Source organism: the organism of the source record quoted next, unplaced genomic scaffold (assembly GCF_019419815.1).
Source record: "Pyrus x bretschneideri cultivar Hongxiangsu unplaced genomic scaffold, Pyrus_bretschneideri_v1 Contig86, whole genome shotgun sequence".
Lineage (NCBI taxonomy): Eukaryota > Viridiplantae > Streptophyta > Magnoliopsida > Rosales > Rosaceae > Pyrus > Pyrus x bretschneideri.
Genome location: NW_025999827.1, coordinates 132,326 through 156,474, shown reverse-complemented (window position 1 = coordinate 156,474; position 24,149 = coordinate 132,326). Strand labels below are relative to the sequence as shown.

The 24,149-nt window shown below is 37.1% G+C and overlaps 3 protein-coding genes across 4 annotated transcripts; 1 reads left to right on the top strand and 2 right to left on the bottom strand.

Moving 5' to 3' along the window:
- Positions 1-1,550: 1,550 nt before the first annotated feature.
- Positions 1,551-5,923, top strand: LOC103954152 (elongator complex protein 4). The gene is given in 10 exon segments (XM_009365954.2): positions 1,551-1,678; positions 2,760-2,972; positions 3,105-3,331; positions 3,436-3,505; positions 3,603-3,759; positions 4,351-4,429; positions 4,679-4,838; positions 4,916-4,927; positions 4,930-5,006; positions 5,548-5,923. Coding segments are annotated over 9 exon segments (1,083 nt in total). The 5' UTR covers positions 1,551-1,678; positions 2,760-2,839; the 3' UTR covers positions 5,716-5,923.
- Positions 5,924-6,862: 939 nt separating this feature from the next.
- LOC103954149 (probable mannitol dehydrogenase) lies at positions 6,863-12,120 on the bottom strand. Of its 2 annotated transcripts, none has more exons than XM_048576182.1 (5): positions 11,947-12,120; positions 11,745-11,858; positions 11,097-11,610; positions 7,193-7,346; positions 6,863-7,023 (listed from the first exon to the last, which is right to left on the bottom strand). In XM_048576182.1, the coding sequence occupies exons 1-5, from the start codon at positions 12,036-12,038 to the stop codon at positions 6,878-6,880; spliced, it is 1,020 nt and encodes a 339-aa protein (XP_048432139.1). In that variant the 5' UTR covers positions 12,039-12,120; the 3' UTR covers positions 6,863-6,877. The 2 variants fall into 2 exon arrangements, with proteins under 2 accessions (XP_048432139.1, XP_048432138.1); XM_048576181.1 differs by lacking the exons at positions 6,863-7,023; positions 7,193-7,346 and adding exons at positions 10,233-10,652; positions 10,822-10,975 and having other exon boundaries at positions 11,947-12,107.
- A 3,227-nt stretch (positions 12,121-15,347) lies between these two features.
- LOC125473416 (probable mannitol dehydrogenase) lies at positions 15,348-17,202 on the bottom strand. Its single transcript, XM_048576180.1, has 5 exons — positions 17,063-17,202; positions 16,861-16,974; positions 16,213-16,726; positions 15,938-16,091; positions 15,348-15,768 (listed from the first exon to the last, which is right to left on the bottom strand). The coding sequence occupies exons 1-5, from the start codon at positions 17,152-17,154 to the stop codon at positions 15,563-15,565; spliced, it is 1,080 nt and encodes a 359-aa protein (XP_048432137.1). The 5' UTR covers positions 17,155-17,202; the 3' UTR covers positions 15,348-15,562.
- Positions 17,203-24,149: the final 6,947 nt, after the last annotated feature.

Sequence of the window (24,149 nt, the reverse complement as noted above, 5' to 3'; positions counted from 1 at the left end):
TTGGGGATTGGGCAAGGACATTGAGGTCATTTTGAGCTTCCGGAACACCGAAAAAAGCCTGCCAAATTCACGTATTAAATGATGCCACTGCCTCCAAAATGATACTTTTTTCTCCTTTTCTATCCCTATAGGCTCCTTGCCATGCATTTAGACAGTTTTTCCAGGTCCAGTGCATACAGTCGGTGCTTCCAATCATCCCAGGAAAACCTTGCATCTGCCTTCTTCAGAAGCCTTTGCAAGTCCATCTCAGTAGGTCTCCGGAGGTACTCTATGGTGTAAATAAATTCGATTGCGGAGCAAAACCTCATCAGGGACTCAAGAATGGTTGATTTCCCCATCCTCGCTATCTCATCCACTTGGTTTGTAAATGTTCCATATGCAAGCATCCGCAAGGCAGCAGTAATTTTTTGCTCAGGAAAGAGATCTATAACACCAAACACATCCTTCTTTTGCACAAAGTAAGAATCATGGTTGGAAACTGCAATCATGATTTTGTTGAACAAATGTCGTTCCATTCTAAAACGACGTCTAAAGTACATGTCAGGGAATGCACTATTACGTACAAAATAATCGTCCAAGAGATCTGCATCTCGTCGTTGCTTGCTTCTATCAATGTTGCGAACAGTTGGGCCTGGACATATAAACCACAGCTTGGATGACTCGACAGGAATGTGAGGCTCTTTGGCTTCTTGCTTCATCATCTCTCCTTCTACGCTCCTCATCCCCTTCCTCTTCCATGTCATTTTCGCCCACGTGGAGATTGAACATTTCTTCTCCTTGCTTAAACAATTCTTTCTCTTGCTCATCGATATCCCACAACATCCTTAAAGAAGACATTGTAAGAAGGAAGCAGAAACTATGAACAATGACATAGATTTTGATTTTGGTGTGTGATTTCTTAGGATGGATGGTGAGTTATATAGAGGAAAAAGAAAGGATTAAGTTGTAGATAATGTCACATGGCATGTCGTCATTCGTTAAAAATTTGATCGAAATCTATCCTTAAAGATTGTAAACAGATTGTGACACGTGGCGCGACGTGATTCGTTAAAAATCTTATTGGAAATATATCCTTAAGGATTTTGAAAAGGTAACGACATGTGGCACAACGGTATTGGATAAAAATCTTATCGAAATCTATTACCAAAAATTATCTTTTCGGATAATGACATGTGGCACAACGAGAACGATTAAAAATCTTATCCGAAATTACAAATAAAATTATTTTGTACTATTTTATAAAATAAAAAATATTAATATTTTATTACCTATTACCATGGCTATTCAGTTTAGGGATGGAAATGCAAAAGGCAGTTACTGTTCACTGGGAGGATTCAATAGTAAGTTGCCCTAGGGAGCCTTTGTAATGTTGGAGTTACTCTTACGAAGCCACTTGAATTAAAAATTAATTTTTATCAAAAACTTAAATAAAAATAAATAAATAAATAAGAAAAGTAGGGAATACGAATGGGCCGGAGTACATGGGCTGAATTTTACAATGTTGGGCTTCTTGAACGGTCTCAAAAGTCAATAACATCCCACAGGGACGGTGCGCAGTTCAACACCGTGGGGTTTTGCTGACTCATCTTTTTCGAGCGAGAAGCGAAAGCAAAGCGAAGGAATCAACCAACTGATCGGAGTGGACGTCGAATTGAAGTCCCCAAGAACAGAAGGCCAGGTGAGACTCCTGAAGTTTAATTTACCACAGATAACTATCCATATATATATATATATATATGTATGTATGTATATCTGTCTCTCTGTGTGTATGTATATCCGAGTCTGGTTTAGATTGCTATGCACACCAACTGTTTGATAGAAGGAACTTGATAGATTAGGCGTACCTTATGCTGGAAATAGGGATTCCTTTTGTTAAACCCTTTTGGTTGGAATCAAATTGTAATGCTTTAAGTTATTACATACTACTAGAAGTAGAAATACTAGAACTCCAGCATTCTTCTCGAAAAGGGTCTCGGGGTGGTTTTATGTCCTTTTGTCGGTAGGATTTGACATGGTACTATATGTCCCTTTGGTTTTTACTTATGCGGTTGGCTGGTGGTTGTTCTTGTTGAAAAAATGTTCTCTCTACGTGGTTATAGCATTAGACACAGAATCCCTGATAGCTTTAGCATTAGAGCAATACCTGAAGAGATGAAATCTGAGCTTTTCTTATAGGCCTTGTTTGAGGATTGGCTTGGCTTGCACAAGCCACTAAAGTCAGTGAATGTCAGAATGAAAATTTGGATTCCAACTTGCATGTTTTGTCCAAATGAAGGAAGAAGATGGAGAAGTCATTAAGAAAACTATTCTCCTAATCCTCACACAAATGGTAGGATTGAGAGGGACGAGTTTTCATCATGGCTTCCCCATCTTGTACCTTCACTTGGAGTCTTGGACAAAATATGCAATTTGACATCCATATTTGTCTTCAACATTCATTGAATCTAGTGAATTGTCCGAGCCAACCCAATCATAAACATCAAATGAGTCCATAAAGTTTTAGTATTAGCCTATAGGTGGAATGTAAGACCTTTGGATGGAATCCCATTGTAGTACCTGGGTTAATGCTATGAGTTATCAAATATTAGAGTTCCAACTTTCTTGATGAGAATGGTCTCTATGTGGTTGTAAGTCCTCTTGTAAAGATTCAACACGAAACTCTATGTTCATGTAGCTGTTACTTATGTCATTCAGTGACGTTTATTATATATCTGATAACATTTCTGAAAATTTTTGCTTCCTGCAAATCTTAGCTGCAGGTAATCAGGACAGGCACAATCTTCATCTCCTGATATTTGGGAGCTGTTAATTGAGAGCAGTAGATAGTGTTTCTGCAGCCATGTCTGCGACCAAGATACGGACAAGTAGCTTCTCTCGGAACTTTCTGGCTGCAAACTCACACCAAATCCCTGGACTAAAGCATGGTCCCAATGGCACAATGTTTATTTCATCCGGGATACCAGACCTTGACAGTAATCTTCTATCTATAACATCAAATTGGAATTTGTTAAACTGAGATGGAGTGATTAGGTCGGATATTATTTCTTTTTGTATTAGTATAATCTTATTTAGAAAATTTTTATACTGCTGTCTTTGGTCTGTAGAGATTTTAGGTGGTGGGTTTTCTCTAGGAAGCCTAGTTATGGTGATGGAAGATGCAGAAGCACCCCATCATATGCTTTTGCTTAGGAGTTTTATGTCTCAAGGACTCGTCCACAACCAACCCCTTCTCTATGCAAGCCCATCCAAGGAACCCCGGCAATTTCTTGGTACTTTGCCTAGCCCAGCGGTACCCAAAGATGACAAGTCTAGTCATCGAGATCCTGATGAGGTTGTTCTCTTCTTCAGCTCTTCTGTACACGTATTTGTTCAATAGTTTGGTTTGTTGGGTGAACATTAAGAAATTAATTCTCCTATATTCTTCTAAAATTTCAGGAGAAAGGGTTGAGGATAGCTTGGCAATATAAAAAGTATTTTGGTGAAAATCAACAGAGTGTTGATAGAGGTGGCAAGTTTGTTCTTATTTTATCTAGTACAAAATATGTCTTGTTGGCTCATGGCTGGTTTAGATTTCAAGAGCAGTTTGTTATGTTGTTGTCCAGATGGAAAACATGAGTTCTGCAATGAGTTTGACTTGCGGAAGCCCTTAGAAAGGAAATTTTTAAGCGGCAAGCGTATAGATTGCGTTAGCATTCAAGATTCTCCAAATCTGATTACCCTTCATGACCGTTGTGCAACCTTTTTATCTCAATTTCCAAGGTGGAGTACTGTACTCTTATGCTTTCCTGCCTAAAGGTTACTTATGGCTTGGTGAAATTAAATGCATATAAGTTGGTTTCTCACAATGTCAAACTAGCTTTGTTCATAGTGGACACGAATATTTAGTGAGTCTAAGTTTTTTTTTGTGTGCTTGTGCATGTGTAATTTGGTTCGATGGTTTGGGTGGGGAGGATAAAAGATTGCAGCCACCCTGTGTCTGATATAAATTCTTTAAATAGAAATGGCTTTGGTGGCCGATTTTGGTAGCTTATACAAGGAAAGAAATTATTGCATAACTTTATTTAATTACCAACTATGTTTATAAGTTATGACCTCTCTTATCTTAAAAACACGTGAGTTCGCCACCTGATTTTGTGATTCATTGGTTTCTTATTTATTTTTAAAGACCTCTTGTATAATTTTTTTAATTCGAGTCCTTAAGAGTTCTCATTAAAACCTCACTAATTGGCTTGTAATGATGCCATCCGTAAGTCTTTTCGGATGGTCATGGTTGTATGTGTTTTTATTTTATTCAATTTGTTTTTATACTTGATCTTAACATTTTCTCCCTTCTTTTGGCTGAATATGCAGAAGTGATGGCAGCATTTCGTCCGTTGGTCGTATTGCAATTCAATCATTCTGTGCTCCACAGTGTGAATATACCGACATGGTTTGTGGCCCTGCTATTTTCTCTTACCGTTTTAATTGCATTGGGCCTCTGATTTACACCCGCTTCTTGGTTCCTTTGCTCTGCAGTTTTGTTGTTAGGAGTTTGTATGCCTTCTCCTTTTCGAAAACTTTTATTAGAATAATATGATAGATAACGACATTTCCTTGTTTTATCAAAGTCCTTGGAATTTTATGCTGGAAGCATGATGAATATACTACGTAAGTTGAGCGTAGTAATGTCGCATTGCAGGAATGGGACATGCTTTCCTTTCTTAGATCTCTAAGAGCCATGGTCAGATCTTCAAATGCAGTTGCTGTTGTGACATTTCCACCTAGTCTTCTTTTGCCATCCTTTTCTATAAGATGGCAGCACATGGCAGACACCTTGCTGTCAGTCAAAGCAATTCCAGGTTAATATCTGTGTTCACACTTGTTTTTGCACTGTCAAATATTTCTCCAATAATAATCCACATGATCATCCATTCAGACGAGGACAAGGAATGGAAAAGCTCCTTACTGGTTACCAGGACATGGTAGGGCTTCTCAATGTGCACAAGGTAGCACAGATTAACACACAGGTACTGCAAGACTATACTTCTACCTAGATCTAAAACTGTATGAATCAATTTCTGTCTCTCCTTTTTCATTTTTTTTTTGTTGCAAAAATTAATAGCATTTATGCACTTGCCATGAATTTGTAAACATGCACCTGCATGACCCACCATCCAGTCATCCTTAGAATTGCTTTGGTACTATAGCTTTTCCTGTTAACTTAGATTAAATGCTCGCACACCCATATTATAGGGGACCTTTGCACTCCCCTCTTACAACACCACCGTCTGGCGTTGTGCCTTGCTGTTGTAGCCCACTCCTTGTTACCGCTACGAAGCCAACCTTTTATCCCCGTATCATGTCTTTTTCTTCATCTTGCAGCCACATTGTTTCACTTAGAGTAGCCAATCTATGTTGAATTTAAGATGTTATGAAAACTCAAGATGTTAAAATTAGAATAGAAGGGGTTCAAATGGAATAACTGATTTGGAAATCGACTTCCTTTGCTGTTCAGTTGCTTATGTGTTTTAGTTTGATTATTATTCATGGTTTCTACTGTGTCAGCAGGTTCCTGTGATCCTTGAGGCAACAACGTACTCAATGAAGTTGAAAAGGCGGAGGTTTATGGTTTTAGAATGTCTAAACCAAGCCCCAATCGATGGTTCAAGTGGGAGTTCGTATGGCACTTCGGGTAGTTGTTCTGTCTCCTCCAAAACTGGGGCTCTTGATTTTTAACTCCCTACTTATATTCCTCTTTTGAGATGTCACTGATAAAAAAATTCAGCTTGTTAACTCAACTCTAAGAGTCAGCCATCAACCATGATGGCAAATAGCTCCTTGTGTTTCTACAAAATGTTTTGTTTTAGCGAAAGAAATAGCAAGAATTAGAATTTCGGAATTGTTTATTTCTCTGATCAATGTTTCAACAGGTCGTGTTTTACAAGTTTGTGTTTACTTAGTTCAATGGATGTATTAGTATTTGCTACAACACCCATCTTCTTTGAGCAACATTCTCTCCAGAGACAGCCTCCCATGTCGCCCACCCGCCCCATAGAAGTCCCAGTGCCTGGTCGGGGTCTGATTCATTCCATTTCGACGGGTACCTTTGCAGCGGATGTCTTTGAATGGATGTCCTCGTCTAGGCCTGGCGACTCTTCTGTTGGCAAGGCAGGGTTTATTTTGTTAAGTTGCTTGGCAGCATTTTGAGGACAAGAAAGATAAAATCGAGTCATACTATTTCAAGATGGAGATTGACAAATGTGGAATCCTAGACAATTTCTTTTAGGCGGATGCTAAGTCAAGACGTGGTTATGACCTATTTTGGTGATGTGATTGTGTTTGACACTGCATCCAACACAATGTGTAGGGGTTGATGTTTGCTCCTTTGTTAGGAGTGAATAATTAATCAAACAACGGTATGGGGTTGTGGCTTCCTGAAAAACGGAAAAGACCAAGAGCTTTGAGTGGTGGTTGGAAGAATTTCTTAAAGTTATATCGTGTGAGCTGTCAAAAGTCAAAATTACGAATCAATATGGTGCCATAACAAACAAATTGTGTCGTTGAAAATCCAAAAACAATGATGGTGGCGTTGAACATATTAATTCTCATTTTACTCACTTATGTCAAACAAACGGTGTCGTTGAAAATCCAAAAGAGTTTAGTTTTGCTGATCACTTAATCCTAATCCCGCAAGGAAAATATAAACTCGAAGACACTTAAGTCTCTTGTTTGCTAGGAGTACCTCTAGGACTTGGTTGATCAAGTTCTTGAAGAATCTAAAGTGAGATCACTAGAATAGTTACCAACACGAGCACCATTTTGCTTCCTGATGACTGACCGTTTATAAAGATCATAATCTTGTTTATTCATTAATTCAAAATACATCAATACATTCCGCTCATAATGTGAGCTCCATGGCAATGTTCACATAATCCATTGGGATAACCTCAATATCAGCTGTTATGCTGTGCTTGGCTGCAAAATCAATCATCTCTTGCGTCTCCTTCATGCCCCCAATGCCACTCCCAGCTACTATCTTCCTTCCTGCAATTGCAAAATGCGCTCTTGTAAACAAGTTGCCGCCGAAGACATTATAAAGTTCAAAAAGTAAACAATTCATACCACAAATCCTACATCCCGCAGTGGAAATATATCGTTGTATAGAGGAAACAAAAGTAAACATGTCGATGCATTATTTTTTATGCATGCTTACCCACGAGCAAAGGAAAAACTGGAAGCTCAAGAGGCTTCTCTGGTGCTCCAACCATCACTAGCTTTCCGTGAGACTTCAACAAACCAATCAAAAGCAATAGAGGGTGGACTGCAGAAACCGTGTCAATGATACCATCCAATGTGCCCATGGCAGCCTAAAAAATCAACACAAAAAATAAAAAATAAAAACAAGAAAAAGGTCAGTCACCCCTACACACTTCAAATAAACTTGAATCACTACATGCACAAACTTGTTTAAATTAATAATCATCTTACCTGCATCTGATCTTCATCGCGGCTGACCAAAAAATAAAAAATAATAATAATAAAACTCATCATGCAAAGAGCCTATCCTTCCACAATAGTATGTTGAGGAACGTGGAATTCCTGGTGGCAGCATTATACATAATCCATTTCCCCCTAAATTTGCTGCTTTTAGGGGTGCTTTTTAATTTGGATTTACCAAATTAATTTCTAGATAAATTATTCTATTCCATCTTAAGTAAATATCAAAAAGTGAATCAATGATTACTACCACAAGTGGCTAGTAAGTATTTTTCATTCTTGATGGACAGTGGAGACCGTTGAACCAATCATGCCACGCCCAATATGTGGAAACCGTAGAAATTCTTCTGTATAAAGCCGGACTCTTTGGTTAGTGATAGCCGTGGTCGAAAAAAGAAAAAGAAAATGAAGAGGGAGGTAGGAGTTCTCAAACCGAGGTGCTTAAAGATCTAATTCAAGTTAAAAGGAAATGAGCGTCAAAAACAAGTACAAAAGAGAAGCGAAGTCAATATAGGAGATGCACCAGTGGCAAGAAGAATTGTCCGCATCTAGACGCAGGTGCGCAACGAAATTAATTACCAATTATGCTTTGCTTCCCAATATATTAGTCGTAGTAATATTTAAAACAACTTTGGATTGTTTTGTAATTGTCTAGTTCTTGCACAACTGAACTTGATGAACACACAGAGGCCATATAGCTCGTCATTGTCAATGCTGTTACCGAGCAAATGAAGATGCTAACCCTATGCTTAATTCCTAGCCAACCCAAAATAGTAAAAGTGAAGTGACCGAATTCGGGAGTTCTAGACGATTTTACAAATATACGATCAATGACCCATTTGACACAATTTGAAAGTAATTTATGGCAAGTCCTTTTTTATACAAGACGTGTTAAGTTTGCAGGGGATGAACTATTCAATTTCCATGGCCATAGTTGATTGTTTTAGAATATATAAAAGTGTATCACATCACTAATAGACAGTGCCGGATCCATGATTCTAATATCGGGTGATCTCAATATTAGAGTTGAACTTTCTGGAATAGGATTTGGACCATCCAAAATTGAAGTTGAACTATGGCATTGTAAAAACTAACACATGATCAAAGTACTATAAATAAAAAATCATAAATTACATTCTAATAATCATACTATTATCTACAATCTATTATGAATCTAAAAGTGTATTGGAACACACACAAACACACACACATATATAAACTAACACATGATCAAAGTACAATAAAAATATCATAAATTACATTCTAATAATCATAACAATAACTACAATCTATTATGAATCTAAAAGTTTCATCCAATACACGTCAATTTTAATAGCATCCTATATTAATAATTTGGAGTATATCAGAAAACTTATATCAATTAGAACATTATAAAGAATTAGAAATTTAAAAAATTGGGTGTTGGTGGAGTGGTGAGAGGCGGAAAAGGTGTGGTGGCTTGTCGATATTGGTTGGTGATAGGTAGACCTGGCAATTTCTTATAAAACCCGTTAACATGATATGTAAACGACATGAAAATAACGGGTTTTGGGTAAACACGATAACTAATCAGGTCGTTATTGGGTTGCACAATAAGAACCCAACAATAACGGGTCCTTAACATGTTTACACGAGAGTGACACACGGGTAACATGTTTGGACACGATAAGAAGAAAAAAAAATTTATGATTTTTATTTTTTAAACTACTAAAAAAAGTTACTATAAAATACAATAGATATAATGTATATGTATATATTACTTATTAATTATTATTGTATTATTATTCTATATACATTTTGAAAACTTAAGTTTTATTTATTTATTTTTATAGTATACTATAGCCAAAGCTTGAGATTAAAAGAATTATAAAAAAGCATTAAAAATAAAAATATCACGTAATTTAAAAATATCAAACACATTAAAGAAATTTTAATAATTAATTTACAAGTGCAAAAAATATGCAAACACTCGTAAACGCATCTTCTACTCTTTGAGGATGGGTATATTATCGTTTGAATTTTTAAAACCATACAAACCCTCATGAATAGATGTCCTCGTCTAGGCCTAGCGACTCTTCTGTTGGCAAGGTGGGGTTTATTTTGTTACATTGCTTGGCAGCATTTTGAGGACGAGAAAGATAAAATCGAGTCATACTATTTCAAGATGGAGATTGACGAATGTGGAATACTAGACAATTTCTTTTAGGCAGATGCTAAGTCAAGATGTGGTTATGACCATTTTGGTGATGTGATTGTGTTTGTCATTGCATCCAACACAATGTGTAGGGGTTGATGTTTGCTCCTTTGTTAGGAGTGGATAATTAATCAAACAACGGTCTTGGGTTGTGGATTCCTGAAAAACGGAAAAGACCAAGAGCTTTGAGTGGTGGTTGGAAGAATTTCTTAAAGTTATATCGTGTGAGCCGCCAAAAGTCAAAATTACGAATCAATATGGTGCCATAGCAACCAAATTGTGTCATTGAAAATCCAAAAAAAAATGATGGCGGCGTTGAATATATTAATTCTCATTTTACTCACTTATGTCAAACAAACGGTGTCATTGAAAATCCAAAAGAGAGTTTAGTTTTGCTGATCACTTAATCCTAATCCCGCAAGGAAAATATAAACTCGAAGACACTTAAGTCTCTTGTTTGCTAGGAGTACGTCTAGGACTTGGTTGATCAAGTTCTTGAAGAATCTAAAGTGAGATCACTAGAATAGTTACCAACACGAGCACCATTTTGCTTCCTGATGACTGACCGTTTATAAAGATCATAATCTTGTTTATTCATTAATTCAAAATACATCAATACATTCCGCTCATAATGTGACATAAAACATAAAAAAAAACCAGAACTATTCTTTGGAAAAGAAAGGGGAAAAAACCCGAAAAAGCGACAGCTTGAATGCGAACTCGATTTCCATTTGATCTCCCAAGGGGCATCAGTTTAACATGCATCGATGCAAAATCTACAAGGTAGACTTCAATGTGTTTCCAATATCGATGACAAATCGATATTTGACATCTCCTTTAAGAAGGCGCTCCATGGCAATGTTCACATAATCCATTGGGATAACCTCAATATCAGCTGTTATGCTGTGCTTGGCTGCGAAATCAATCATCTCTTGCGTCTCCTTCATGCCCCCAATGCCACTCCCAGCTACTATCTTCCTTCCTGCAATTGCAAAATACACTCTTGTAAACAAGTTGCCGCCGAAGACATTATAAAGTTTAAAAAGTAAACAATTCATACCACAGATCCTACATCCCGCAGTGGAAATATATCGTTGTATAGAGGAAACAAAAGTAAACATGTCGAAGCATTATTTTTTATGCATGCTTACCCACGAGCAAAGGAAAAACTGGAAGCTCAAGAGGCTTCTCTGGTGCTCCAACCATCACTAGCTTTCCGTGAGACTTCAACAAACCAATCAAAGGCAATAGAGGGTGGACCGCAGAAACCGTGTCAATGATACCATCCAATGTGCCCATGGCAGCCTAAAAAATCCACACAAAAAATAAAAAATAAAAACAAGAAAAAGGTCAGTCACCCCTACACACTTCAAATCAACTTGAATCACTACATGAACAAACTTGTTTAAATTAATAATCATCTTACCTGCATCTGATCTTCATCGCGGCTGACCAAAAACGAATCAGCACAGAGATGTTCAATTGCTTCTACTTTCTTATTAGGGGAGGTACTGATGACAGTCACCTTAACCCCCATAGCCTTCGCAAACTTGACAGCCACATGGCCTAGACCGCCTAAACCCACCACACCAACATGCATACCGGGTTTGTCAAGTCCGAAATATCTCAAGGGGCTGTAAGTTGTAATCCCAGCACATAGGAGAGGAGCCGCTGCATCAAGGGGAAGGGTTTCTGGGATACGGACTACAAAGTGCTCATTGGCCACCATGATGTCAGAGTAACCTCCATATGTGGGGGTTCCGTCGTAGTACTTGGCACCAAAAGTGATTATCCATTCGGGGCAGTAATTTTCAAGATTGTTGGTACAATTTTCACAAGATGTACATGATCCCACCATGCTTCCAACACCTACCTTGTCTCCGACATTGAATTTTTGTACTCTGCTCCCTACCTCCGTCACTACACCAACAATTTCATGTCTGCATTGTCCAGTTCACATTCCATTAGTTTTGGATACCAAATCCAAATTCAGATACTTACATATGTGTTCATTCTACAATGTACTATTTGGCATCAGTACTTGCAGCATTTAAAATGAAAGTTTAGTATGTACCCGGGAACCAATGGATAGGTAGAAATTCCCCATTCGTTCTTGGCCATGTGGAGGTCCGAATGACATATCCCACAGTATAACACTTTGAACATCACATCTTTATCGCCCGTTTCTCTGCAACCAAAAGAACGCAATTTTCAGAGAACGTATAAATAGATTGATTAAACAAGAACTTGATGATGAAGTTTGTATTAATACTGACCTTCTTGAGAATTTGAAGGGAGAGAAAACGCCAGATGAATCCCTGGCAGCCCAACCAAAGGCTTTCTTGGGGTGTTCTTGTTCTGTAGACATCACCAATTTTCCCTTGATTAATTTGTATCTGAGCTTTGGCCAGTAGAACGAGAGAGAGAGAAAGAGAGAGAGAGAGAGAGAGAGTGGGAATTGCTAGATTTGGGGAGGGGCTGGGTGCTATTTATATGTACATGGAGTTTGGCTGGGATGACGTACCGGATGAGCGAAATCATAAGTCAAAAGCGGGTCTTCTAAATATGCCCTTTCTGTCTGAACTTTCCAAATGGTTTGCTGACGTCATCCCATTGCCATTGCGTAATGGCTTACCCTGATACCGATCTCCATTTAAAAATTGACTGACCCTTAATCATTATGTTCTACTACTGACAAAAAACAATAAAAATCATTTTATATTAAAGTCATCATACAAACCATCTAATAGGTTGGTATGGTAAAAAGCAAGTAAATGTTTGAGTTCGAAATCCATTGAAGTGTTTTGGATCATCGAATATATTTTGACATGTTATTCGACTTGAGAAGTAAAAATATTCTATCATCTTATGTGGTACTGAAAATATACAAAAGAAGAAACCAATCCATTACCAAAGCACTGTAAAACTTTCTATATAATAATAATAATAATAATAATAATATTGAAAGTCATCATGCAAAGAGCCTATCCTTCCACAATAGTATGTTGAGGAACATGGAATTCCTGGTGGCAGCATTATACATAATCCATTTCCCCCTAAATTTTCTGCTTTTAGGGGTGCTTTTTAATTTGGATTTACCAAATTAATTTCTAGATAAATTATTCTATTCCATCTTAAGTAAATATCAAAAAGTGAATCAATGATTACTACCACAAGTGGCTAGTAAGTATTTTTCATTCTTAATGGACAGTGGAGACTGATGAACCAATCATGCCACGCCCAATATGTGGAGAGCGTTGAAATTCTTCGGTATAAAGCCGGACTCTTTTGTTAGTGATAGCCGTGGTCGAAAAAAGAAAAAGAAAATGAACAAGGAGGTAGGAGTTCTCAAACCGAGGTGCTTAAAGATGTAATTCAAGTTAAAAGGAAATGAGCGTCAAAAACAAGTACAAAAGAGAAGCGAAGTCAATATTGGAGATGCACCAGTGGCAAGAAGAATTGTCCACATCTAGACGCAGGTGCGGAATGAAATTAATTACCAATTATGCTTTGCTTCCCAATATATTAGTCGTAGTAATATTTAAAACAACTTTGGATTGTTTTGTAATTGTCTAGGTCTTGCACAACTGAACTCGAAGAACATACAGAGGCCACATAGCTCGTCGTTGTCAATGATGTTACTGAACAAATGAAGATGCTAACCCTATGCCTAATTCCTAGCCAACCCAAAATAGTAAAAGTGAAGTGACCGAATTCGGGAGTTCTAGACGGTTTTACAAATATACGATCAATGACCCATTCGACACAATTTGAAAGTAATTTATGGCAAGTCCTTTTTTATACAAGACGTGTTAAATTTCCAGGGGATGAACTATTCATTTTCCATGGCCATAGTTGATTGTTTTAGAATATATAAAAGTGTATCACATCACTAATAGACAGTGCCGGATCTAGGATTCTAATATCGGGTGATCTCAATATTAGAGTTGAACTTTCTGGAATAGGATTTGGACCATCCAAAATTGAAGTTGAACAATGGCATTGTAAAAACTAACATATGATCAAAGTACTATAAATAAAAAATCATAAATTACATTCTAATAATCATACTATTATCTACAATCTATTATGAATCTAAAAGTGTATTGGAACACACACAAACACACACACATATATAAACTAACACATGATCAAAGTACAATAAAAATATCATAAATTACATTCTAATAATCATAACAATAACTACAATCTATTATGAATCTAAAAGTTTCATCCAATACACGTCAATTTTAATAGCATCCTATATTAATAATTTGGAGTATATCAGAAAACGTATATCAATTAGAACATTATAAAGAATTAGAAATTTAAAAAATTAGGTGTTGGTGGAGTGGTGAGAGGCGGAAAAGGTGTGGTGGCTTGTCGATATTGGTTGGTGATAGGTAGACCTGGCAATTTCTTATAAGACCCGTTAACATGATATGTAAACGACATGAAAATAACGGGTTTTGGGTTAACACGATAACTAATCAGGTCGTTATCGGGTCACACAATAAGAACCCAATAATAACGGGTCCTTAACATGTTTACACGAGAGTGACACACGGGTAACATGTTTGGACACGATAAGAAGAAAAACAATTTATGATTTTTATTTTTTAAACTACTAAAAAAAGTTACTAGAAAATACAACAGATATAATGTATATGTATATATTGCTTATTAATTATTATTGTATTATTATTCTATATACATTTTGAAAATTTAAGTTTTATTTATTTATTTTTATAGTATACTATAGCCAAAGATTGAGATTAAAAAAATTATAAAAAAAAATGAAAAATAAAAATATCACGTAATTTAAAAATATCAAACACATTAAAAAAATTATAATAATTAATTTACAAGTGCGAAAAATATGCAAACACTCGTAAACGTATCTTCTACTCTTTGAGGATGGGTATATTATCGTTTGAATTTTTAAAACCATACAAACCCTCATGAATAGATGTCCTCGTCGAGGCCTGGCGACTCATTTGTTGGCAAGGTGGGGTTTATTTTGTTACATTGCTTGGCAGCATATTGAGGACGAGAAATATAAAATCAAGTCATACTATTTCAAGATGGAGATTGACGAATGTGGAATACTAGACAATTTCTTTTAGGCAAATGCTAAGTCAAGATGTGGTTATGACCATTTTGGTGATGTGATTGTGTTTGACACTGCATCCAACACAATGTGTAGGGGTTGATGTTTGCTCCTTTGTTAGGAGTGAATAATTAATCAAACAACGGTATTGGGTTGTGGATTCCTGAAAAACGGAAAAGACCAAGAGCTTTGAGTGGTGGTTGGAAGAATTTCTTAAAGTTATATCCTGTGAGCCGTCAAAAGTCAAAATTACGGATCAATATGGTGCCATAGCAAACAAATTGTGTCGTTGAAAATCCAAAAAAAAAATGATGGCAGCGTTGAACATATTAATTCTCGTTTTACTCACTTATGTCAAACAAACGGTGTCGTTGAAAATCCAAAAGAGAGTTTAGTTTTGCTGATCACTTAATCCTAATCCCGCAAGGAAAATATAAACTCGAAGACACATAAGTCTCTTGTTTGCTAGGAGTACGTCTAGGACTTGGTTGATCAAGTTCTTGAAGAATCTAAAGTGAGATCACTAGAATAGTTACCAACACGAACACCATTTTGCTTCCTGATGACTGACCGTTTATAAAGATCATAATCTTGTTTATTCATTAATTCAAAATACATCAATACATTCCGCTCATAATGTGACATAAAACATAAAAAAAAACCAGAACCATTCTTCAGAAAAGAAAGGGGAAAAAACCCGAAAAAGCGACAGCTTGAATGCGAACTCGATTTCCATTCGATCTCCCAAGGGGCATCAGTTCTACCATGCATCGATGCAAAATCTACAAGGTAGACTTCAATGTGTTTCCAATATCGATGACAAATCGATATCTGACATCTCCTTTAAGAAGGCGCTCCATGGCAATGTTCACATAATCCATTGGGATAACCTCAATATCAGCTGTTATGCTGTGCTTGGCTGCGAAATCAATCATCTCTTGCGTCTCCTTCATGCCCCCAATGCCACTCCCAGCTACAATCTTCCTTCCTGCAATTGCAAAATGCACTCTTGTAAAGAAGTTGCCGCCGAAGACATTATAAAGTTTAAAAAGTAAACACTTCATACCACAAATCCTACATCCCGCAGTGGAAATATATCGTTGTATAGAGGAAACAAAAGTAAACATGTCGATGCATTATTTTTTATGCATGCTTACCCACGAGCAAAGGAAAAACTGGAAGCTCAAGAGGCTTCTCTGGTGCTCCAACCATCACTAGCTTTCCGTGAGACTTCAACAAACCAATCAAAGGCAATAGAGGGTGGACTGCAGAAACCGTGTCAATGATACCATCCAATGTGCCCATGGCAGCCTAAAAAATCCACACAAAAAATAAAAAATAAAAACAAGAAAAAGGTCAGTCACCCCTACACACTTCAAATCAACTTGAATCACTACATGCACAAACTTGTTTAAATTAATAATCATCTTACCTGCATCTGATCTTCATCGCGGCTGACCAAAAACGAATCAGCACAGAGATGTTCAATTGCTTCTTCTTTCTTATTGGGGGAGGTACTGATGACAGTCACCTTAACCCCCATAGCCTTAGCAAACTTGACAGCCACATGGCCTAGACCGCCTAAACCCACCACACCAACATGCATACCGGGTTTGTCAAGTCCGAAATATCTCAAGGGGCTGTAAGTTGTAATCCCAGCACATAGGAGAGGAGCCGCTGCATCAAGGGGAAGGGTTTCTGGGATACGGACTACAAAGTGCTCGTTGGCCACCATGATGTCAGAGTAACCTCCATATGTGGTGGTTCCATCGTAGTACTTGGCACCATAAGTGAGTATCCATTCGGGGCAGTAATTTTCAAGATTGTTGGTACAATTTTCACAAGATGTACATGATCCCACCATGCATCCAACACCTACCTTGTCTCCGACATTGAATTTTTGTACTCTGCTCCCTACCTCCGTCACTACACCAACAATTTCATGTCTGCATTGTCCAGTTCACATTCCATTAGTTTTGGATACCAAATCCAATTTCAGATACTTACATATGTGTTCATTCTACAATGTACTATTTGGCATCAGTACTTGTAGCATTTAAAACGAAAGTTTAGTACGTACCCGGGAACCAATGGATAGGTAGAAATTCCCCATTCGTTCTTGGCCATGTGGAGGTCCGAATGACATATCCCACAGTATAACACTTTGAACATCACATCTTTATCGCCCGTTTCTCTGCAACCAAAAGAACGCAATTTTCAGAGAACGTATAAATAGATTGATTAAACAAGAACTTGATGATGAAGTTTGTATTAATACTGACCTTCTTGAGAATTTGAAGGGAGAGAAAACGCCAGATGAATCCCTGGCAGCCCAACCAAAGGCTTTCTTGGGGTGTTCTTGTTCTGTAGACATCACCAATTTTCCCTTGATTAATTTGTATCTGAGCTTTGGCCAGTAGAACGAGAGAGAGAGAGAGAGAGAGAGAGAGAGAGAGAGTGGGAATTGCTAGATTTGGGGAGGGGCTGGGTGCTATTTATATGTACATGGAGTTTGGCCGGGATGAGGTACCGGATGAGCGAAATCATAAGTCAAAAGCGGGTCTTCTAAATATGCCCTTTCTGTCTGAACTTTCCAAATGGTTTGCTGACGTCATCCCATTGCCATTGCGTAATGGCTTACCCTGATACCGATCTCCATTTAAAAATTGCCTGACCCTTAATCATTATGTTCTACTACTGACAAAAAACAATAAAAATCATTTTATATTAAAGTCATCATACAAACCGTCTAATAGGTTGGTATGGTAAAAAGCAAGTAAATGTTTGAGTTCGAAATCCATTGAAGTGTTTGGGATCATCGAATATATTTTGACATGTTATTCGAGAAGTAAAATATTCTATCACCTTATGTGGTATTGAAAATATACAAAAGAAGAAACCAATCCATTACCAAAGCACGGTAAAACTTTCTATATTAAAAGATTAATAATAATAATAATAATAATAATAATAATAATAATAAAAAAGTCATCATGCAAAGAGCCTATCCTTCCACAATAGTATGTTGAGGAACATGGAATTCCTGGTGGCAGCATTATACATAATCCATTTCCCCCTAAATTTGCTGCTTTTAGGGGTGCTTTTTAATTTGGATTTACCAAATTAATTTCTAGATATATTATTCTATTCCATCTTACGTAAATATCAAAAAGTGAATCAATGATTACTACCACAAGTGGCTAGTAAGTATTTTTCATTCTTGATGGACAGTGGAGACCGTTGAACCAATCATGCCACGTCCCATATGTGGAGACCGTTGAAATTCTTCGGTATAAAGCTGGACTCTTTGGTTAGTGATAGCCGTGGTCGAAAAAAGAAAAAGAATGAAGAGGGAGGTGGGAGTTCTCAAACCGCGGTGCTTAAAGATCTAATTCAAGTTAAAAGGAAATGAGCGTCAAAAACAAATACAAAAGAGAAGCGAAGTCAGTATCGGAGATGCACCAGTGGCAAGAAGAATTGTCCACATCCAGACGCTGGTGCGCAACGAAATTAATTACCGATTGCTTTGCTTCCCAATAAATTAGTGGTAGTAATATTTAAAACAATTACTTTGGATTGTTTTGTAATTGTCTAAGTCTTGCACGATTGAACTCGAAGAACACACAGAGGCCACACAGCTCGTCGTTGTCAATGATGTTACTGAGCAAATGAAGATGCTAACCCTATGCCTAATTCCTAGCCAACCCAAAATAGTAAAAGTGAAGTGACCGAATTCGGGAGTTCTAGACGCTTTTACAAATATACGATCAATGACCCATTCGACACAATTTGAAAGTAATTTATGGCAAGTCCTTTTTTATACAAGATGTGTTAAGTTTGTAGGGGATGAACTATTCATTTGCCATGGCCATAGTTGATTGTTTTAGAATATATATATATATATATATATATATATATATATAAGTGTATCACATCACTAATAGACAGTGCCGGATCCAGAATTCTAATATCAGGTGGTCCCAATATTGGAGTTGAACTTTCTGGAATAGAATTTGGACCATCCAAAATTGAAGTTGAACTATGGCATTGTAAAAACTAACACATGATCAAAGTTCTATAAATAAAAAAATCATAAATTACATTCTAATAATCATACTATTATCTACAATCTATTATGAATCTAAAAGTGTATTGGAACATACTCAAACACACACACATATATAAACTAACACGTGATCAAAGTACAATGAAAATATCATAAATTACATTCTAATAATCATAACAATAACTACAATCTATTATGAATCTAAAAGTTTCATCCAATACACGTCAATTTTAATAGCATCCTATATTAATAATTTGGAGTATATCAGAAAACTTATATCAATTAGAACATTATAAAGAATTAAAAATTTTAAAAATTGGGTGTTGGTGGAGTGGTGAGAGGCGGAAAAGGTGTGGTGGCTTGTCGATATTGGTTGGTGATAGGTAAACTTGGCAATTTCTTGTAAGACCCGTTAACACGATATGTAAACGACATGAAAATAACGGGTTTCGGGTCAACACGATGACTAATCGGGTCGTTATCGGGTCACACAATAAGAACCCAATAATAACGGGTCATTAACATGTCTACACGAGAGTAACACACGGGTAACATATTTGGACACGATAAGAAGAAAAAAGATTTATGATTTTTATTTTTTAAACTACTAAAAAAAGTTACTATAAAATACAATAGATATAATGTATATGTATATATTGCTTATTAATTATTATTGTATTATTATTCTATATACATTTTGAAAACTTAAGTTTTATTTATTTATTTTTATAGTATATTATAGCCAAAGATTGAGATTAAAAAAATTATAAAAAACATTAAAAATAAAAATATCAAACATATTAAAAAAATTATAATAATTAATTTACAAGTGCGAAAAATATGCAAACACTCGTAAACGCATCTTCTACTCTTTGAGGATGGGTATATTATTGTTTGAATTTTTAAAACCATACAAACCCTCATGAATAGTATTTTTAAGGAAGTTCAAAATAAATAAAATTCATATTAATGTATTAGTATGAAAAATGTGAAAGCATATATAAATGCTCGTAATTGCATCCTCTACGCTTAGATGATGGTTACATTGTTGTTTATGACACACCTCGACCCGAAATGTCTATTAGGACTCTGAATCAAGCTGTGTTGGCCGACACTTGAAGGTGACGAAGCAATAAAGTGTGATAATGTGTAAATTATGAATAAATTTAAACCTAGAAGTGACTAAATACACGAGTGCGCGGTGAGTGGGTATGGACCCATACACGCGTGATACAGAGCATAAGTAGAGTACAGTAAAGTAAGATAATGATTATACCATCATAAGAAGCCACCTGTACTGGGAAGTGCCACGAATCCTCGTCGATACGGAAACTTTACTATAGAACGTGGAGTGGTGCAAAATAGAAAATGTGAGTGGGCAAAAACAAAGTTTTTCAAAAACCTTTCACTTATCAAAAGTAATAACCCCTCGCCGTAAAACCTATATAATTTTCCAGAAAATCATACTACGTATAAGGATTAAATCAATTGTATACTATCAGTAAATCCAGAAGTATACCATGATACAACATCTCATCAGTAATATAAATAATCAGGTACTTAATAATCCATGCTAACACGTAAGTTGGAGTCACCTATAGTGACCTGTACAACTCACCCATATCTCATCAATCAATGCTAGCATGTGAGTCGGAGTCACCTATAGTGACCTGTACGACTCACCCATATCTCATCAATCAATGCTAGCATGTAAGTCGGAGTCACCTATAGTGACCTGTACGACTCATCTATATCTCATCAATCAATGCTAGCACGTGAGTTGGAGTCACCTATAGTGACTACCTATACGACTCACCTATATCTCATCAATCAATGCTAGCACATAAGTCGGAGTCACCTATAGTGACCTATACGACTCACCCATATCTCATCAATCAATGCTAGCACGTGAGTCGGAGTCACCTATAGTGACTACCTATACGACTCACCCATATCTCATCAATTAATGCTAGCATGTGAGTCGGAGTCATCGATAGTGACATGTACAACTCACCCATATCTCATCAATCAATGCTATCACGTGAGTCGAAGTCACCTATAGTGACCTGTACGACTCACCCATATCTCATCAATCAATGCTAGCACGTGTGTGTCGGAGTCATCTATAGTGACCTGTACGACTCACCCATATCTCATCAATCAATGCTAGCACGTGAGTCGGAGTCACCTATAGTGACTTGTACGACTCACCCATATCTCAATCATTTCAAATAAAATGTAATCATAACCATGCATATCACATTTCACAACATATACTCACTTGAACTTACCTGTGCATCCTGCGTTCACCTTCTTACTTCAAAGCATTCATAATAATTATGCGCAGTAATATACCTATGGATATGCCATGATGCAATCCTAAACTTAACCGTATCGTAGTGCTTTCAAATATATATATATATATGTGTGTGTGTGTGTGTGTGTGTGTGTGTGTACATATAATGTGGCGTAAAATGCACAATCTATAACGTCCTACTCCTAAACTATTTATTTTCGGGAATAATTATCGGTGACAAGCCTAACTAAACACTAGCTTAACTAACTATCAATACTTACGATTCCTTACTTCAATTTCTTTATTCCTCACACACTGTTTTATGACCACATTTAACCAACAAATCATAAAGTTAAAACTCACATTTTCACCAATTCCTTCACATTGCTTAATTTCCCCAAACAAGGCTTTTGTCTCAATTATTGTATGGCTGCATATAATGTCTCATTAGACTGACTACGTACCCTAAACAAGGATCAAGCCATTCGTAGTTCACATATCCAAAATTCAAACCAAATTCGAATATATTCATTTAATCCAACATATACTACAATCACATTAATATTCAAACCACAACAATTAGGTCTCAAAGGCATAATTAGAATAACAAAATTCACATAAAAACACAATGGTTGCTCCCTGGCTGTGCGCCGCCATACCAACCACCGCGGGTGGCAGTCGGCTGCCCCGACTCGCCGGAAAACTCAACTATTTCTAAAATTTCTCAAAATTTACAAAAATGAAGATCTCAAAAAGTAAAGCAAACTTTATACCTACGGCCAAGGCCAATTTGACCAGAAAACACCTCAAACTAGCCACGAACTGTTGGAAACCCTTGTTTTTGGGTGTTATTGATTTGTCTCCAAAAGAACTCTGACGCCCCAACCAATGAATGGGATTTGTTCTAGACCTCAAGGGGAGTCTAATGGTGGTATTAATTGGATGGAATCATTTCAGAATTAGGGGAATCAAAGGCACGGGTTCATCAACCCCACAAGTGCAGTTTTCCCAAGATCAAGGCCAAATTTCATGATTTTCGGGGTGTAATAGGGAGAGGGAAAGTCATGGAGGGTTTTCCAAGTGGTAGTTTGAAGTGATTCGCCGGAGAAAGGGCTAAAACCCGTCGGAAATGGCAAGAAAACCTGACCGGGTCGAGTCGCCACTCGCGGGTCAAGGATCCCCCGTGCCCCCTTCTTTCCTTTTCTCTCCTTTCTTTTCTCTCCCATTCGTCCAATCCTCATCCCTTCTTCCTGATAAGGCAGCAACTCCCTCCACTTCTCTCCTCCAATCAATTAATAATAATAACAATAATAATAATATAGTGTAAGATAATTAAAATAGTAATTCATTCCAAATACTTTCGGGTTCGCAACTTAACAAAACTTTAACCGTAACCCCAATTTCACTTCTACTTACGCGTCCGTAAGATCGAACTCTATCCAAATATGTCTAGAAACATAACAAAATATATGAGAATTACATAAGTCCTCGAAAAATCACACTTTGCCCATAGGGCAATTCCGTAATTTCACGTATTAAAATTATAAAAACCATAATTTTTAGGGACGGGCTATCACAGAAAATGTGTATAAACTTAAACCTAAACGTGCCTAAATATAAGAGTGTGCTGTAAGCTAGAATGGATCCAAAGTGAGTGTACGGTGCGATGTGCACATACACGTGAAAGCCTAGCCTTAGCCCAAGTGAGTACTAACATCGGTACAACAAACAATGAGCAAATACCATAAATTTAGTCATGCCACAGTGATTCCATAACTCTGGTCAAAATTATATTATTCATGAACATAAATATAATTAAGGCGTCCCCTAATTGTAAGCTTACTTGAACATCTTGTAGGATTATTTCATATTTTCCCAACAATGCATTTATTACGAATGTTAATTTAATTATGGTAATCATATAGAAAATTCATTACTAGATGTATATATGGAAACTAAATAAATATATGTATATATCAAAGAAAAGATCCACTCACAATTCATGTCATCGAGTCGAACCCACCTCGTAGTAGCAAGAGTTCTTGCAATGCATTTTGCCTAGAAACGAAACCATTTATGGAAACACGTAACATACTAACGTATAAATACGTTTTCGTACAAAGTACAGGTAATAAAAAAAACTATTTTAAAACGATTGAATTTCAGAAAACGGACAGCGGATTCAAGTTCGACACGTCGAGAAACCTAAGGAAGGACCTCGGGTTCCTCCACGAGCCGACCACCCTCACGTGTCCACGGGCCTCCGAGTACGAACGTACTCGCCGTTTTCGCGACGCACAGATTCGGCCTAGTATTTGGGCCAAATTCCAGAGCTAATATCTAGCTCAATTCATCACCAAAATCAATGATTCAAATGCTACTTTGAAGTTAGGAATGTAGGGAACAAAACCATACCAAATTAAGGCCGAGTTAACGTCGGCGTTGGCAGGAAAGATGATCTGAAAGTGGCCAAAGGGTCACGGGTTCTTGCTGAAAATCTAGGGAATTTCTTCCCCCGTGTCAGTTTCATTATAAACCTTCACCAAAATGCCTAAGATGGGCCATAACTAGGTTCTGATTGATCTAAAATGAAGGTTAGAGAGAGTCCTGTAGCTTACCTATGTCAAAAACGATGAAACTCGCTGGAAAATCCCTTGAACAATGACGGTGCAACAATGCAGTTTCGTGTCCCATGGCTGGGTTGAGTTAGACGTCCATGAATATGGCTTTCTGGGTTTGAGGAACTGTAAATCTTGTCGGGGTGGTGAGGCTGATGGCAAGTGGTGTATGACCGCCAGTTCTCTGTGTTTACAGAGAAGGAAATGAGGGAGATGAGAGTGTTTCAAAGAAAGAAACTAAAAGAAAAAGAGGGAAAATAGAAGTAGTCTGGAAGGGTGGTGAGATTGCTCCTGACCCCTTGGCCTCTCTGTTTTCAGAGATGAATATGGCGATGAAGGGGAAAGTTGACTGAGATGAAGAGTTAGAGATGGTTAGGTGAGAGCGACGA